The sequence below is a fragment of the Podarcis vaucheri genome, assembly GCF_965113315.1.
Source record: "Podarcis vaucheri genome assembly, chromosome: 11".
NCBI lineage: Eukaryota > Metazoa > Chordata > Lepidosauria > Squamata > Lacertidae > Podarcis > Podarcis vaucheri.
In genome coordinates, this window is record NC_138749.1 from 10,354,425 (window position 1) to 10,372,799 (window position 18,375).

General features: G+C 43.1%; 1 protein-coding gene across 5 annotated transcripts in view; it reads right to left on the reverse strand.

Annotated features, from left to right (window-relative positions):
- SMAD2 (SMAD family member 2) overlaps positions 1–18,375 on the reverse strand; it is a 39,672-nt gene that overhangs the window by 4,370 nt on the left and 16,927 nt on the right. For 4 of the 5 annotated variants that reach the window (XM_082242070.1, XM_082242071.1, XM_082242073.1 and 1 more), the window contains 6 exons: positions 10,696–10,785; positions 9,446–9,639; positions 7,233–7,367; positions 5,011–5,085; positions 3,331–3,384; positions 327–539 (listed from right to left, as the gene is read on the reverse strand). In XM_082242070.1, the coding sequence (XP_082098196.1) occupies positions 327–539; positions 3,331–3,384; positions 5,011–5,085; positions 7,233–7,367; positions 9,446–9,639; positions 10,696–10,785 (761 nt within the window). The remainder of the gene's footprint in view (positions 1–326; positions 540–3,330; positions 3,385–5,010; positions 5,086–7,232; positions 7,368–9,445; positions 9,640–10,695; positions 10,786–18,375) is intronic. The other variant, XM_082242074.1, reaches the window with a different exon arrangement.

Here is an 18,375-nt window from a genome sequence, read left to right on the forward strand (position 1 = left end):
ATATTTTCTGGATGCTTGTGCTCTTCCAGTAAGCACCTGCTACTCTGCTGCTTAGTTTTGTTTTACTGCCTGTTGCCCATTCTTCATATATTTTAATATATATCACTAGCAGATCTGAGGGGCCCAGAGATGCAGCGGTATAAACATACAGTTCAGCTACTGTACAAATGACCTACTGTGCTGCCATTACTTAGATGGAGAAATAACAAACAATGTTCAATTTAAAAAGAAGAATGCCATGGAAGGAACTGTTTTTTCAGCAGATCAAGGGAAGAAGGTTAGAGGAAGCAGGAGAGCCGCTGGAATACGTGGCGAGAAGTACATACCTATGTGCCTTCTTGTCATCTCCACAGTGGCGTTTCTATTAACATTGGAGAGCAAGCCTAGGCAGAATCTTTCAGAGTTTGATGGATCCGTAAAGCCATCTACAGTAAGTGAAGGCTGCGACGCATGGAAGGTTTCTCCCACCCTCTGATTTAATTCATAATATGCTATAGAACACCAAAAAGCAGGCTCTGAGTAGGTAACTGGCTGCAGGTCTGGAAGGGAAAGAGGAAGAATTCTTGTGGTTAACATGTATTCATGCTGCACTATCATTTGGCAAGAGGAAGCTAGTCAAGGCTATACTCCCCAAATCCTCCTCTAGTTGTGCTCCTTAAACAAGGCTATTCCCTTGGTTGGAGAGTGTTCTCGAAGCTACAAACATGAGTCTGACCAAACTGCGGGAGGCAGTGGAAGACAGGAGTGCCTGGCGTCCTCTGGCCAATCGGGTCACGAAGAGTCGGACACGACTAAACAACAACAAAATTCCCTTGACTTCTGTTAGACTTCTCAAAGAATTCTTAGCTGCACTTTGTGTTTGATGCAGTTTCCTTCACTGGCTTAAATAAACATTTAATTGACTATTGTTTGAGCAGAAAAGACATAATATACCGTATTTTTCGCTCCGTAAGACGCACCTGACCACAAGGCACACCTAGTTTTTAGAGGGGGAATGCAAGAAAAAAATATTCTTTAAAGGGAGCGCTGAGCAGAGCCTGTGTGCATCCCAGGCTCTGCTCAGCGCTGCCTTTCACTAGCCGCATGGAGCATGTGTGCGGTGCTTGCAGGCTTTTCCCTGAGGAGTCACTGATGGGCTGCCCTTCTCCCTCCTCTGGGAAAAGCCCCCAAGAGCCACACTCTGCGCTGCTCTTGGGGGCTTTTGCGGGAGGTGGGAGAAGTGACAGAGCTGCGCGCTCTTCTCAATTTCCCCCACCTCCCACAAAAGCCATGGATAGCCGCGCGAAGCCTCCGCAGGGCAGCGGGATGAAGGCTCCCCGCTGCCCTGCGGAGGCTTAGCCCACGAAGCCTGCATTCGCTCCATAAGATGCACACACATTTCCCCTTACTTTTTAGGAGGGGAAAAGTGTATCTTATAGAGCAAAAAATACAGTACTTTCTTCGAAACCTCTGCATTCTGCATTTCTTCTCTTTCATCTTGTGTGACAGATCCAACAAGCTTAACATATTTTTAATGTCAATTTACAAGTCTCCAAAGCTTCTAGTTCTCTTCAAGTTGCCTCAACACACTCTCTCTCTCTGTGTGTGTGTGTGTACACACACACGTACACACAAAATTAAAGGCATGTTCTTGTCTGGAATGCTTGATTTTTCCAAATGCTCCACATCCAGAACACCTTGTACTATACAAGACATGCTTCGTGACATACCGTCAACCACCTCTATGTTTCCCATGATCAAAAGAAGGAAGCAATTACATTATGTACTGTGGAACCTAACACAGCAATATTCAAGTTTAAAGGTGCCCAAAACACAGAGTCAATCCTCAGAGAAAATATTACTAGAAGATGCTGAATGAACTAGATATCAGTTCAGCAGTGTCTAGTTTTCAAGAGATTCTAAGGGCAATCTTAATCATAGGTCATAGAACTGCAGGGACCCCAAGGGTCATCTAGTCCAACCCCCTGCAATGCAGGGATCTCAGCTAAAGCATCCAAGACAGATGGCCATCCAATCTCTGCTTTAAAAACTCCAAGGAAGGAGAGTGCACTACCTTTCATGGGAGTCTGCTTCACAAACAGCTCTTACAGGACAATATGATATAACTGTAACCACAAAGTACAGTGGTGCCTCGCAAGACGAAAAGAATCTGTTCTGTGATTCTCTTCGTCTAGCGGTTTTTTCGTCTTGCGAAGCAAGTCCATTGACGGATTAGCGGATTAGCGCTATGCTATTAGCGGCTTTTAGCAGCTTATCTGCTGATCGGATCAGCTGATAAACAGCTTAGCGGCTTAGAAAAAGGGGGGAAAACCAGCAGGAACTCGCAAGACATTGTCGTCTTGCGAAGCAAGCCCATAGGAAATTCGTTTTGCGAAGCACCTCCAAAACGGAAAACTCTTTGGTCTAGCGAGTTCTCCGTCTTGCGAGGCATTCGTCTTGCAGGGCACCGCTGTATGTCCCTATAATAGACCAACTACCAGCCAAAATCGACTGCCAACAAATATTTCTTTGCTCCTCCTCAAACCATTCCACATTGCCAACTAGGACAAAAAAAAAAACCAGGCAATTCTTCCCTTTCCATTTATGCCAAAAAGTCTGCCTGACTATTTCTATTAAAAAGTGGCAGACTACCGCACAGTCCAGTAACCTCTCACAAGGGTTGCAGTAACAGAACAATATGCTTTTTTAAAAAAATAACACAGAAAGGGATTTTATTTGCGGGGGGGGGGGGTCAATGTAGCAGAGTGGCCAAGTAACCAAGCCATGAACAACAAAAGCCCTGGGTCAAATCTCCCCCCAACTTTGCTCACCCCATCAGAAAAGGCCCTCCAAGCCTCAGCTTTCCCATATAGGATACAGCTGACATTACAAATCTACCTTGGAGGACTTCTCAAAAGGACTGCCGAGGAAGAGTACAAAACAGCTACAACACTAAAAAAGCACTATTCCAATGTTCTGAATATTGTAGTTACTTTAGCCTGCAAGTATATGACCAGAAGATATTCCATATATTGCTTATTTAGGCATAGCACATTACCCAGTATGTCTACTCAGCAGGCCACCTGCACAACATTGTTCAAGCATAGAACACACCTTGATTAAAACACACAAGACAGCAATTAAACCATAGGTGCCCATACTTAAAACATGACACAGGAGAGGTGCTTAAAAGAAAATTAAAAAGAGACTGTCCCTGCTAATCCCCGCACCTCAATAAACCGCTTCTCCCCATACTCCACAAGTTAATTCCACCTGCAATGGATTCTAATATAATCAACCAAATGCAAGCACATTTACCTCATTTATTATAGAGAAGTGTTTACAACTTACCCAGGCTGTGATTGACAGGAGAGAGTGTACTGGGAGACAGCTCTGCTGGAGATCCTGAGGAATTAATACAAAAAAAAATGCTAGTTCACAACAAAAAAATCACTTTAGTAATCCCATTTGGAGGCTGTGCCAGCAGCAGTTTTGAGGTCCTGGGACCCGTTTTCACTAGCACAATCCCATGTTAGATTTACTCTGAATATGCTACAATATTGCTACTGTTCAGCAAAAGTATATTTTGGAAAGTGAGCCAAAGGCAAGCTTTTTTCTAACTTAACAAATGCCAGTAACCTCATGCCATATGCACAGCAAATATTGTCCCTGTATTACAAAGACTGAGAAATACCCATGTTTGCAGCCTGGGACGGGGCGTCTGCCATAACTGAAGGCAAGCAGAAACTGAACCGCTTCCTCGGCTAACTTCGGTTGGCTTCCTACTTAAGCCTACCCCTATCAGGAGTAGCAAAACAAAACAAAAACCCAAGGTTATGGGATCAGGGTGGGGGGACGGGCACACACAAAAAACCCCATACACATAACACCATCAAACAAGCTGATAACCTGTGCTTTCGCCACTACATAATTGCTCCGCAAAGAAAAAGACAAAACTTTGCAAGGTTAGTCCTACGACAAGCACTGCTCTTTGATCTGCACACAATACAATTCATGCCTCTTGACACATTTCAAGACTTCCCAAGCAATGACCCACATTCAGCGCAGAGTATCTTTGCAGGCATTTATCTCCACAACACTTCAACCTCTCACCAACCACAGCGTCCCCATTTTGACCCTGGACACTGAAGGCCATGTTGCCCCTTGCTTACATGAAATAACTCAGGCAGAGTACAGTATTCAGAGGATTTGGATTAAACTCAAATGGTTGCCTGGCCACTTGCAGAAACTAAAGGTCTGATTTAGACACAACAACTGCTTGTTGGACTAGGGCTAGTTCACAGTTTAAAACGGATAGCCCTTCTTTTTTGCTGCATCCAAACTTGGCAAAGTGGAGCTCACTCAAACTACAGCCTGTTAACAAATTGGGGTATCAAAAGCCAGGCTTGTTTCTAGTTTGTACTTGTAACAACCGGGGTTTTTTATATCAGAGCTGGGCCCCAAGACCTGCCGCTTTCCTGCTGTGAAGAGGTGTGCAGCTGCCTCACTCCCTTCCTTTCTTAATAGAGCTACTGGTTCTATAGTAAGGAGGGAGACAAAGGTAGCCTGCACATGTTACATTACTCCCACTTCTTGCCTTCAAGCATACCTTGAGGCTGAAAAAAGGCAGTGCGGTGTGGTAAACCTCCTTTACCAACCACATTTACTGCAAAAACGTCACACCTTTAGGGGGAAAGGGATGCTTTCATAACCTCAATTAACTACTACAAGGGGCACAACTCAAGACAACCCATGAAGGCAACTTGGAAGCTGCAGCTAGTGCGAAATGTACCTATCAGCTGATACAATTGGACGTGGAGTCATATTCCAAGGGGTGAACCTGGAGTCAGCCTGAATTAAGGCTGAACCCCATGTTGAGGCACAATTAGATTTCATTTTGTTAATGTAAGCCACCTTGAACTGTGGAAAGGGGGGCACAGAAATGTTTTAATAAATCTTCATCAGTACAAAGGGAGGTTTGCTAAGCCCCCTTACATATTTGAAGTCTTCAGTAAGAATTAAGACCGTTACCTGTATCCATGCTTTGGTTCAACTGCTGGTCACTGGTTTCTCCATCTTCACTGATATAGCCGGGCGGTGGTGTTTCTACCAAAAGTACAATCAATGAGCCATTAAAATGAAAGGGTTCTCTCGGTGTCATGTACAACCTGAACACATTAAAGCTTTCGAAATTTGCAGAATTAAAGAGTGCACACAGCCTTTATTTTATAAATTGCAGGGGATCTCATTATGTCACTGTCTATGTTATGTGAGTAAAGAGGAACAAAACCCACCAGCCACCTGCCATTTACACTGCTCTCTACACTACATGCCCCTCTACACTGTGGATGGATGGATGGATTTCTAGCAGAGTTGATTGAAAAAGAGGCCACGCAGTGTGCACCACAAATGGGGCTAGATTATAACCAGTCCGAAGCAAGCCAAATACCAACTGACATGCCAATGGGCTCTAGTCTTCCAGGGAGAAAACAAAAACACCTCTCATCTTCCCTCCTCCCTTGGGGAACACGTACTGCAGAACATGAAGTACCGTATATTTTGCCGCATAGGGCGCACCTAGTTTTTTTTGAGGGGGGGTTAAAGGGGGAAAAAATATTTTTCCCCGAGGCGCGGGGCGGGGGAAGCCCAAGCTTCCCCCGACCCCAGTACCCAAAACAGGCTGCTATCCGCAAGCCGTGGGAGAGCCGCGCGAAGCTCGAAGCCTGGGGGCGCTGAGCTCAGCGCGCCCCAGGGTTCGGGGTGCAGGCAGCTCTCCGCAAGAGGTGGGAGAGCTGCGTGACTTCGCACAGCTCTCCCATGGCTTGCAGAGAGCCGCGCGAAGCTCGAAGCCTGGGGGCACTGAGCTCAGCGCGCCCAAGGGTTCGGGGTGCAGGCAGCTCTCCGCAAGCCGTGGGAGAGCTGCGCGAAGTCGCGCAGCTCTCCCACGGCTTGCAGGCTTTCGCTGAAGCCTGGAGAGCAAGAGGGGTCAGGTGCGCACCGACCCCTCTCGCTCTCCAGGCTTCAGCGAAAGCCTGCATTCACCCCATAGGATGCACACACATTTCCCCTTCATTTTTGGAGGGGGAAAAAGTGCGTCCTATAGGGCAAAAAATAAGGTATATGGCAACCTACATAGCTTTTTTTAAAAAAAAAGATGTTAAGAAAAATGAATCAATGTGTATTCATACACATACGGGATCTGTTTCCATAGTGTAGATGCTATCTGCCTGTCACAAAACTGCAGGTGGCTTATACGTAAAATGTAAGAGAACAGAACAATCACAAAGCCAAATCAATGTAGGGCATGGGTAGGCAAACTAAGGCCCAGGGGCCAGATCCAGCCCAATCGCCTTCTAAATCCAGCCCGCAGACGGTCCAGGAATCAGCGTGTTTTTACATGAGTAGAATGTGTCCTTTTATTTAAAATGCATCTTTGGGTTATTAGTGAGGCATAGGAATTTGTTCATTATTTTTTTCCAAAATATAGTCCGGCCCCCAACAAGGTCTGAGGGACAGTGGACCAGCCCCCTGCAGAAAAAGTTTGCTGACCCCTGATGTAGGGGAACAAATTGTGGCTAAACAGGGCTAGAGGCACATAGGAAGTTAAATGGATTAAACCCTGGAAAAAGAAGATGCAACACTTCTTTGGTTTACAAATCTTCAGGAAGAGGATTCCGATGTGTCTCTAGGCAGACTGCTGGGCCAGAGCTCTCTGACATCCCATAGCCAAGAGAGCAAGCAGGGGTCAATCTGCATATCTTAAAGGACAAGAGGGCTTCTATGTAAGAAGTACTCTCAAAGATATCCTGGACTCAGCCTATACAGATTGGAACATATAAAGCCACCTTGAATTAGGCTTTGAGGAACAGAACAAGGAAGAAGGATTTAGTGCACGTTTACTGCCTACACATTAAAATCTACTAGAAGCCAGAGTGGACTGTGCCTCTTATCCCAAATCCAGAATGTCAGCAGATGATCAAATGTCAAGACCATTCTCAACAATCCATTGATACCAAACTGAATTGTGAGTTGGGCAGGTTATCAATCCTGATAAAGATTCTTTTGAAAGCTGAACAGGCTTCTAAAGGGTCAGAGAAGCTACCACCAGCACAGCCGCTGGAAAGAAACTCAAATCCTGGGGTGCCCTACCCTCCTCCCTGCATTATTTGCTTTTTCTTTGGTTGCTATACTTGAAATTAGTCCTTCAGGTGGCAAGAGGCCACTCGTCGCACCATTTGCTTTCACATAAATACCTGGTATGTAATTGCTCTGTGGTTCAATTCCTGCTGGAAAGTTAGTGTTTTCGGGAATGGAATGAGTATAGTCATCAATTTGTGGAAGTTCAGTCAGAATCTCTGTATGTCGTGGTACGAGGACAGGAGGCAGAACTGGGAGAGGAGAAACAAATTCCCAAAAAATGTTAAGAGACTGCCTAGATTTCCTATAGCTTTGCTAGATTAGTGCAGACACTAAGTTGCATCAATCCTATCTGTGGGACTAACAGTGCAGTTCTATGGATGTTTACTTGGAAATAACTCCCATTTTGGGACTTACTTCAACAGACAACCACAGAATTGCACAGCTACTGACTTGGGTAAATAGGTCTTCCTGAAAGGTAAGCATGCACAGGATTGCAGCCTCAGTATGTTAGGTAATATCATTTTCAATCAGTTATAATGATCAGTTTTGTTCTAAGAAAAAAAAGACAAGATAAATATTAGGTAAGAGAGAAGTCACAAGTATCCAGTATGGACAACATGCCAAGTGCTATCTCACCTGGAATCAAGCAGGATGTATTGATTTTTTAATTCATTTTATTTAATAAATTTTATGAGCAACTTTTGAAAACAAAACATAGTTAAAACCATGCTCAAGGTGGTTTACAACATGAATAAACATAATTACAAAGGTAACAAAAGCAGTCATAAACAATAAACATTTTTAAAAAATCACAACCCAATTAAACACTTTTGACATAAATTGTGGTAAGCTCTAAAATAAGGGTACAAAAAATTAGTATCAAAAAGAGAAACAACCCGGCTCACCCGCCAGCAAACAATACCTCAACCCAAAAGGCTGTTCAGCAGCCTCAGCTTTTGTAGCTGGAGTCAATCAGGGCCCCATCGTTCCAGGCCAGGTGGGAAAGGCCTGCAAAAAGCCATTTCCTTAAATAAAAAAAGACCTGGGTTCAACTACCCTATTCATTCAGGAAGCTCCTTGAGGGTAACCTCCAAGCCACTGCTTTCTGCACCAGCTGAAGCTTCCAATCTTCAAAATGTAGCCCAAGACAGAGGAGACTCCAGCTTTCCAGACTGGATTTAAGCTGCACTGTATCTAGATAGGCTTATTGCTAGCTGCGACCCTAAGTTGATAAAAGACACTACTAGCCAACAACGAATGTGAAGCCACCCACCAAACTATGAACCTGACCTTTCAGAGAGAATGCAACCCTACCCACAACAGATATACGAAGGGTCTTTGGCTCAGCCTTCGTCTCTTGGCTCTCCGTTCCCTAGGTGCTTTCTCAAGCAGAAAAGTTTAAGACGGACAGTCACATTTATTTCCCCTTCCTCCATGGAGTTTTGGATATCATGGCATTCCCTGTTTTTAGTCATAACCACTTTGTGAAGCAGGTTTAAGGCTGGAAGACAGAGGCTGACCCAAGGCCAACCATTGAGTTTTACAGTCAACATCTGAACCCTGGTTTTCTCAGTTTTGTCCAACATTCTGTTACAGAAAATAAATCCAACTAGGACAACCAGGGTGCAAATCCCAGCTGAGCAACAAAGGTCACAGGGCTGCCTTGAGCCAGACATTATTTCCCAGCATACGGCTGGGTTGTGAAGATAAAGCAGGAGTGGAGACGCAACATTCTAAGCTCCCTGTACAAATGCCAGTAAAAAAATTAAATGCATGCACCTCTTTTTGCTACTGATGCTTGAACTCTTACTGGCGGAAGCCACAAGGGAGACGCACTCCAGCTAGTAGCTGCTCACCTATGGAGTCCACTCCCCAGATACGGAAAAAAGGCTGAGCATACAAGTCAGCTTAGTGGCTACGACTAAAAAAGTAGGGGGGGGGGGCCTTTAAGCTGTATGTGCATTTATTGAACTTATGTTAAAAACTACTGTGATTTGCTTCGAGTCTCTGCAACTGAGAACAAATAGTTTTGAAAGAGACGCTCTGCTGCCCTAGCTGCAAGCATTTTTGTTAACATTTTGCAATTCCAAACTATCCTGGGAGGCGCCAAACACATGCATTCAATACAACAACAATGCCTTTCAACATTTAAGCACCATTGTCCGATTAAATTTTGGATTAGCTCTCACTCAAGCTCTTGGAATTCCAAAACAATAACATGGACTCCTTTCACTTCAGCTTTGCACACATTGTTAGTAAGATTCTTAGCAAAAGAAGCCAGGGCAGCAGACACCGATACGCCAAGAGCAGCTTGCCATCTTCCTACCTGGAGTCTCCACTCTCTGGTAATGGTAAGGGTTTACGCATACTTCGTCCTTTTTAAGATTAAAAGCATATTCACAGTTTTCAATTGCCTTAAGTTCATGGTGACTGTGAAGGTCAGGCCAGCGCCACAAACGGCAGTAAATAACATGTGGCAATCCTTTACGGTGGGATACTTGCAGGCGGCCATCAAGAGACCTAAAGGGAGGAAAAGTATTCCAGAACATTTAGGGAAGTTCTCAGGAAGCACATATAAGCCAAGATATTCCGTATCATTAGGCATATACAGCACCTCTCATTGCCACCACCCCTTTAAACCAGAGAGCCAACAAAAGACATTTATGATGTTCTCAAGTAAAAGGTAGTGTTATCGTTAAAGCATACACTACTATTACTGGCACTTGAAATCAAGGAGTCCTTGGGGGACAGGGTGCGCTGGTGACAACGACTGCACATCTAAGCAAACAGTACATTACACCTAAGCCTGCTCACCATGAATACTATGCTACACTTTAGTTGACGCTGCTCCTTGCTTTAAGCACATCTCTGTCATACAAGATTGCGCATAAGGTTACAGCAGTCAGATCTCCAAGCAATCCACATCACTTCCCAACCTGAAGCTTGCGTTCGGCATACACTGGGCTTGCTTGTGGTTTCACGGTCGGTTCCTCGCACCCCTTGCTGCTACCAGTTGAAAAGGTTTGCTAGTTTTAAGATAGACTGCCTAGGCCTACACAAATGCAGATGGTTTATGACTCATGGGATGGGAAAGACAAACCTCAGTACACAATGCGAGTAAGGGTGACATGGAAAAAAAACCATCAAAAACCTAAACAAGCTGCTCACTCCCCAAGTTGTGTCCCACACCTTCCGTAAGTCTCTGAATGCACATACCTGATCAGCTAACCCCACGCCCCGCCAAAAAAAACAAAACCCCAGTGTGCAATCTGTTTTAAACACACACACACTTGCCCCCAATTCTTATTAAACAAATACAGACCATATGGTTGCACCCCCCACCCCACCCCAAGTTTTCCCCTTTTCAGAACGGCACTGATGTGGAGAGAGGGTTTTTTTCTTTTCCAAAATTAGAATTTCATTGGTTAAAACATCAGCTGAGAACACTTAAGGCAAAATCAGTTTTTTTTATAAAAAAATGCTTTGCTGACTAGGAAGCATTTCCACTAGACAAGACCCTTGAAAGCCAACCCTCCCACAAGATCTCTATAATGAGACACAGGGCAGAATATTCACCTGGTTTGTTCAGAGAAGCTGTATAGGCCTGTGGTATCCCACTGATCTATCGTGTTTGGTGTACTCAGTCCCCAAATTTCAGAGCAAGTGCTGTGTATAAAATTGAAAAAAAACAAAAACAAAAAAGTTGATGTGAATATGGAAGCATGGTTATTCAAACTACCATGATGTAAAGACATGGGGGGAATGTACAGAAAGCTTCCTTTCACATAGAAGATGCAGCTTTTCTTAAGCCTCAAACGCTGTATATTCTATATGAAGAAGGCCAATAAAATGGAACATGTGATTCAAGGTAAAATGATGTTTCCAAAAAGGTGAACAAGTTCGCTGGGTTTAAGCAAACAGCATACTTTGAATATACCTTAAAACAGGCAAAACCTCCTCAACGTGGCAGTACACAATAGTATCTTCTATCTTTAGGGAGTATATTTGCAAGCATATGAAAAGTCAGTATGATGGTAGATTTCCACAAGTTGTTAACACAGCAATCAGGAACCACAAGAACGATGTAGATCTATTACTAGCTTGAATGTGCAGGCTTTTTTTTCTGTGTAGTGGAAAGGCCTTATGACAATCCTCTCCCATTTTCTTCAGTGCCATATAAGAAAAAGGATACGTCCAATGTTATGCTGTTGCAAAGTACACATTTATGCAGGCTGAAATCCAACAGGATAAGTTCAAACAGCTCAACTTAAGGTACAAGAAATGCCATTTATTAACTCAAAAAACCTTTAAGTTGCCAAATGAAGATGGCAGTCATTTCACAAAAGACAAAGATTTAATGGATGTCCCAGCAACCAACGTCATCAATATGGGTACAATATTACAACAAACCTGATTTATACCTGTGACAGAATGCCTACATGGAATATCACTGACTATTTATTCTATACCGTTTTGTATTCTTTAGGAACCAGCCGCTGCACTTTGCTTTCCACCTCCTGGAAGAGTTCTCAGTTATGCACCTTACTCTCTGGCAATAATGCCCTATTTCTGGATGGCCAAATGTCACAAGTCAAAAGAAGCAAGCCAATTTACATGCTTAGTGGTATGAACTTCGTTTGCTTAACTCTAGCGGTTACCCAACAGTGATTGGTCAACACATCCCTTTTTTTATTTCCTCAATTCACTTTCCAAGTACGATGAATAAATAAATAAATAACCTCTTTGAATATATTTGAGTCACCCCTTAACTGAGGGTTCTCTGGGTGACACAGTTTAAATGGATACACAGTCATAAAACATAATTATGGCACAGCACTGAAATCCATCAGAACCACAACGCAGGAGACTGAACACACCTCTTCACTGTCATGTAACACAGCAATCTTGACAGCAGATACTCAATATCAATAAAAGATGCTAGCACTATATTAAACTGACTTTTTTTGTAAACTAGAGGGTTTGTTTTAACCATCAAACTGCCTATTAATTTTGCTAAATAAATAAATAACCAATTAAAACACTAAAAACCTTTAGTGAATTAAAGGACTTGTCTAGCACCAAAAAGACATTAAGCCAGGCAAGCCTTTCTAAGGAAGGTGTTCCAAAACTGAGAGGTGGGAGGGCACTGCTGAGAAAGCCTTCTCTGTAGCTTTCTACACTTCAGAATCAGGAAGAACTTGGAGCAGTGCCTCTGTAGATGTTGGAGGTCAGGTAGAGATTTATGAAATAAGGTGGTCCCTTTGGGTATTGAGGTTCTAAGCCCACATGTATGTGTGCTATATAACACTAGCCCGATTTGCTAGTGTCGGTCTTCTGTAGCTGAAATGCAGAAGAAGAATGAAAAACTTCCACAATTCTTTCCTAATTGGAATTCCTGCTGCAAATCTGACCAGTAAGTGGTTATTTGTAGTCTTCAAAATACACAAATTTCTTGGAAAATATCAAGTCCATTTCTGGTCTTCCTTCCCATCACACCCCAATGTCTTAGAGAGACTTCAATTAGGAAACAGAGCCAATTCCCACGCATGGTTTTTCTTCCAGCCACCACTGCATGTGAAAAGATAAGTCAGTACTCAAACCTATGAAGGTTTTGCAGCAACGATCTATCAACTGGAAACTGCTCCTGCTCATAAATTGTAATCGCACAAGTGTTATGGATGTTTCATCTGAGGTTTTCCGCATGTGTGCAACAGATATAAATAACCCTGATCAACACTCGTTTATTGCAAATTAAAGATATCCCAAGTGGTTCAGAACAATTAACCATAGTTGAGGAACCAGGACTTGGCCACAGATGATTGCATATTCCCCCATGGAAGTTCCCACCAAGTGCTTCTTGGTGCTATGCATATACCATTCACAAACTGAATAAAAAGAAGTGTTAAAACTCCAATGAAGAACCTGTTAAAGGAGGGAAGGGAAAATTCATACAGCCAAGTAACCCAAGCAGCAGCTGCCGCCCCTCAATTCCTAAATTATGGTTGAATTCTAGATGGCACTGGCTCACCCTAGTATTGACAGCAGCCACAAATGACCTTTTAAAATATAGAAAATATTTTAGCTGCTATCACTAGGACCTATAGATGTTCAATTCACCAGATTCCAAGGAGGTCCCACAAAACAGTCCCGTGTGTGTGTGTGTGGTTTTGTCTGTTGCTCACATGCCAATCTACACCCTTGAAGTCCCAGGGTGTGGGCTGAAGGCCCATGAAAAAAACTATTTGTTGAAGCTAAGCAATTCTGGATTTAGTTAGTGCCTGGATATGCACTGGTTCCGTGACAAAAGAAAGGAATAATATAGATGTAAGAAAATTAAATATTTAAGCATAGCGCTTGACTCCAACCTCACTGCCCCCTGGAAATAAAATGAGGCTGTTGCGCTTTATTCCTGCATTTCATTCATTTTCTGTATTTCATTAAGTTAACTTTCTGGGAAAGTTTCGTACGCAGACCACAAGGACACTTCTGAAAAACAGTCTCTGAAGTGTCTCAAGCCCACAAGACCATTTTCTCCCTTTGGAAGAAGCTTCCAAAGCAGCTTTTCGTTTGGCACGCACACTTTTAGAGGAATGGTTTTGGAAATTAGTACCTGCTAAGGTTGACCAGAACTTCCTGTTGACTCGCTAAGTTTTTAGAAAGCCCCTCACCCAGTTAAAAGAAAACTGAGCAACGGTTCCGGATGCCAGAAATCACTATATGTTTTTGCTATTCTGACACTACCTGGCTAACTGAAAATTTAAAGTTCAAGTAATACAAACTCATTGCCAAAACAACAACTTAGCCCAAACATTTGTGTTTTGTAAGTATTTACTAAAAGCTCTAATAAGGCTATTTATGCTGGTACCCTGAATCAGAAATACTATTTTAGAAAGGACAATACATATTCCCCGAGACTTGGCTGATTTTGAAAAGCTTCTTTATACATACATCCCTACTATGGCAGGACCAAATATGTAATCTAATATGGGAGGGTCCTATATGTGCACTCTTTGTGAGTAAGGCTTTAATAGCCAGTTATCTCTGCTTCAAATGGTTTCCAGAATCTCCTGACTCCACTGCGTTGGGAGGAAGACGAAAGTTGAGCGGTCAAAGGCAGTGTTTCTACCATAAAACTTTGGGGGAAATGTCTCAGGAAACGAAACACAAATTCAGTTGCGATTCTATGCTTCAGATTCTAGTATGAGCACACAAAGGCCCTGATGATGGAGAATGACACATGTTTCAGTTCTACCCATAACACTTGGAAAGCAAAGCTGGAAGGTCTATTACATATATATCTGGGGTCACTAGACAGAATGGGTTAACTCCCAGAGCAGTAACTGTGGGAAATGTTTAAGCATCGGAGGAAGAAGAGCAGAAATGAGGGCACTCCTTTAAACATCAAAGGACTATTACGACCTTCCACGCGTGTCATATGAATTTGAGAATGCTAATTATAAGGAGCTGTTTTCAAGAGCCTGCAGTAAACGGAAACTACTTTTAAAATCCACTGCTCTTGAAGAATTGACAGAGCTGCCACGAAGCAAATCCTTCAACAGTGGTTGCCTTAGCAAGTTTCTTGGGAGTGTACAGAGGTGATAATAAGATGCACAATGAAAGATGTGCAGATGAAAGATGTTTTTAAGCAGAACTTGACAAGCTGCAATGATGAGCATCAGATTGTGCGCTACAGTTTTTCACATTTGCCTCCTTTCAGATATGCAACGCAACTCTCGGAAACCGCCAGATAAAGTTTGGGCAGCTGCTACTGACTGGTTAGAACTAGCCTCCTTTCCTGCTGGTGAAGAACAGGAAGTAGTAAGCATTACTTTAGGTCCAACTAAGAATTCACTGTTCTAGGAGCCTCAGTCATCACTTCCCAGAAAACCAAGGGAGATTTGCATGGGGGAGAACAAGCAGGATGTGTGCTTCACCGTTCTCACACAATTTTTCTCCACTTGGTGTGGCAAATGTGAAGCAGCTGTGGGATTGCAGAGGCAAGCATCTTTTTTCCTTGCTGTACACTGAAGCAGCAATAACAGGCTTCCAGACCTGTGTTCCGCAGGAAACCGCAGACCTAAAACAAAAGATAGGAACAGAAGTGTATGCATCCCTCCCTATCTTAGCCCAAGCAGGTCCCGTGGTATTTCAAGACTAACATTTACTGTAGAATGAGCCACAACAACGAGAACGAGACTGGAAGTCTTGTGTGGTCTCCTTTATTAGAATTCTCATAGTCTACCAATGTGTTTTACATTTACAACCCTGAGCGTGCATACTCAGGATTTATTAATTAAGACATAACTCATCTATGTTAAATGATCTTCAGTAAACGCTCTTGTTCAGCCATAATTACTTTTGCACGATCAGACCTAAGCCCACTTAGTCCAGCATTCATAGAATTGTAGAGTTGGAAGGGACCCTGAGGATCATCTAGTTCAATCCCCTGCAACGCAGGAATATGTGGTTGTCATATGGGGATTGAACCTGCAACCCTGGATATCAGCACCACACTCTAACCAACTGAGCTATCCAGGCATTCTTTGTAAGGATGCCATCACTAAGCCAAAACTGGCCAGTAGTCCAAGATTAGGTTACAAGGCACCTTCTGTCCACCAATGGACAAAAGTCTACTTCATCATATGAAGTTTCAGAATGTCGGCAAATACAGAAATGGTTCCAGATGAGCGAGGGGGATTACTGTATTTTTTGCTCTATAAGATGCACTTTTCCCCTCCTAAAAAGTAAGGGGAAGTGTGTGTGCATCTTATGGAGCGAGTGCAGGCTGCGTAGCTATCCCAGAAGCCAGAACAGCAAGAGGGATCGCTGCACTCCCTCTCGCTGTTCTAGCTTCTGGCTTAGCCGCGCTCTGTCCCTTCCTCCACCTCCCAGAAAAGCCCCCAAGAGTCGTGCTCCCTTTAAAGAGCTGCGCAGAGCATGTGTGTGGCTCTTGGGGGCTTTTCCCCGAGGAGGGAGCAGGGCAACCTGTCAGTGATACTCCACGCGGCTCGTGAAAGGGAGCGCTGAGCAGAGCCTGGGATGCATACAGGCTCTGCTCAGCGCTCTCTTTAAAGAGTTTTTTTTCCCTTGCATTCCCCCTCTAAAAACTAGGTGCGTCTTATGGAGCGAAAAATACGGTATTATTTATTAATTAAATTTGAATACTGCCCTTCATCCAAAGATCAAAGGGCAGTTCCCAACATAAAAATAAAAAAATGAGAACGCAAAATGCATAATAAAACAAAAACCAACCAATAACCCCCCCTCCCACAAACACATTTAAACGTTAATAGAATGTTAATCAGTCCCTAAAAGCGGATCCATTACCAAAGGGGCATTAAAGCCAACTGCATTTGTATCTCCCCTTTCCTCCAAAGAGACTCAAGGAGCAAACTATGATTTTCTCCCTCTGTGTTATCATCGCAAGGACACTGTGAAGTTATGTCAAGAGATAAGGACTGGCCCAAGCTCACACAGTGAACTTCATGGTCAAGTGGCGGTTTGAGCCTCTGTCTCCCCAATCCTACTCCAACACTCCACCCACTACACCACACTGGTGCTCTCTAGTGGTTCAGCACACTAAACCATTACTGGTTGTTGCTCTGCTTAACAAACACCTACTTCAAATGGGGGTACTACAAACTTAGCCTACTTAGGGATAAGAATTGTCAAATCTCTACTCCAAATGTCTCTCATATAAAGCATCAAGGAGGAGTACAACAAATTATGCATAGAAGAACAGTGAAGGGCAACAGAACACCACGAAGTAATTAGAGAGACCCACCTTTTGTGACTATCCAGAAACCATGCTGTAAATTACTAGCCGGATAAAGAGTCAAGAGTAGCTCTGCACTCAGCCTTCACTTTCATTCATTCATTCATTCATTCAATTTGCATGCCTTACTGACCCAGTAATCCACTTCCTCATTTCTCAAACTAGTAGCCTGTGTGGTTACTAAAGGAGCTTTCCCTGGATAATGGTATATCATAAAAAGACACAAGGTATTTTTATGTACCAACATAACAATATACACCTAAAGTGATAAAGTACCTAATATCACCTTACTAAATAAAGAGGATCCTGGCTATCAGGATTTAACACCATTTTAGTTGCTGCAACATTGAATCCACTGGTTATGTTAACCCACTTTAGCACAAATGTAGAGGTTCCAAGCTGCTCTTCAGTGGTTCTTTTTGCCGCTGTGACATAGTTTGTCCAATAGTTTAAGGCTCATTATTTGTCCATGACAGCTAACCCTCGACCAAGTTCTGACAACGCACTAAGACAAACTATGTTCAGTGCAGTGCAAGCTCCTATCCAAAAGCCCACACATTTGGTTATGGTTTGGTTTAACATTGCAAGGCTTCATGTCCTTCCATGACTGTCAGTCTGCATGGGTGAGTCATGCCTGAGGCTCTCTGGAAAGCAGCCAGGACATCTTAGGATACCTCTTTTCCTGGACAAGGTGTGCTTTCCGGCGATCTAAGGCTATTACTTACAAGAGAAAGCAGAGAGCATCCAGTTTACCAATCTGTCACTAGAGGCCGAGACAGCTTTATTTTCTTTGTGAAACCGCACTTATACCTACACACACAAACACACACAGCATGAATCAAGTTGATTCACAAATGAGAAGGGGAAATGTCCTTCGACTCTGGTGCAAATGCACCCAAGACCCCAACAGCTTTATGAAGTTTATTCAAAGTTTATTATTTGCAGTGTTCGAAACTCCCATTGTTCTAGGCACATTTTGCAACAGGGAATTTCATTAGCGCAAGCAGTTTCTGAGCTCTGCGTGCAGCACTGTGCCTAAGATTTCAGATTAAAGCTGCAGAGTAGAAGGAAAGAAGGACCTTTTTCTGCCTCCCCACTCCCAGTTACTCTCTGAAGACTGGAGAACAGACCCTCTTAAGAATATTGGGGGGGGGCAGGGAAAGGACTGGATCATGTGAAAAATGAACAAAATATTTTAGCTGCAGTTCATTCATTTTCAGCTTTGTATTCTTCTTATTAAAAAGGCACGCCTAGACGTTCCATTGTTGCACTCATCACCTAGATTTAAGGTGCTATTTAGCTCATAGCTTTCATATCTCAGTTTCTTGCACTGTTTATTGGAGCGGTCAGTGGAAAATGCCAAAGCAAAACTGTTAAGAAATGAGGATGAGAGTTTGGAAATATTTAATGCATTTCTAAAAGCAAATTTAGACCAGACTGTAACAGAAAAAAAACATATCCAGACATAAATTAAAAGGAAA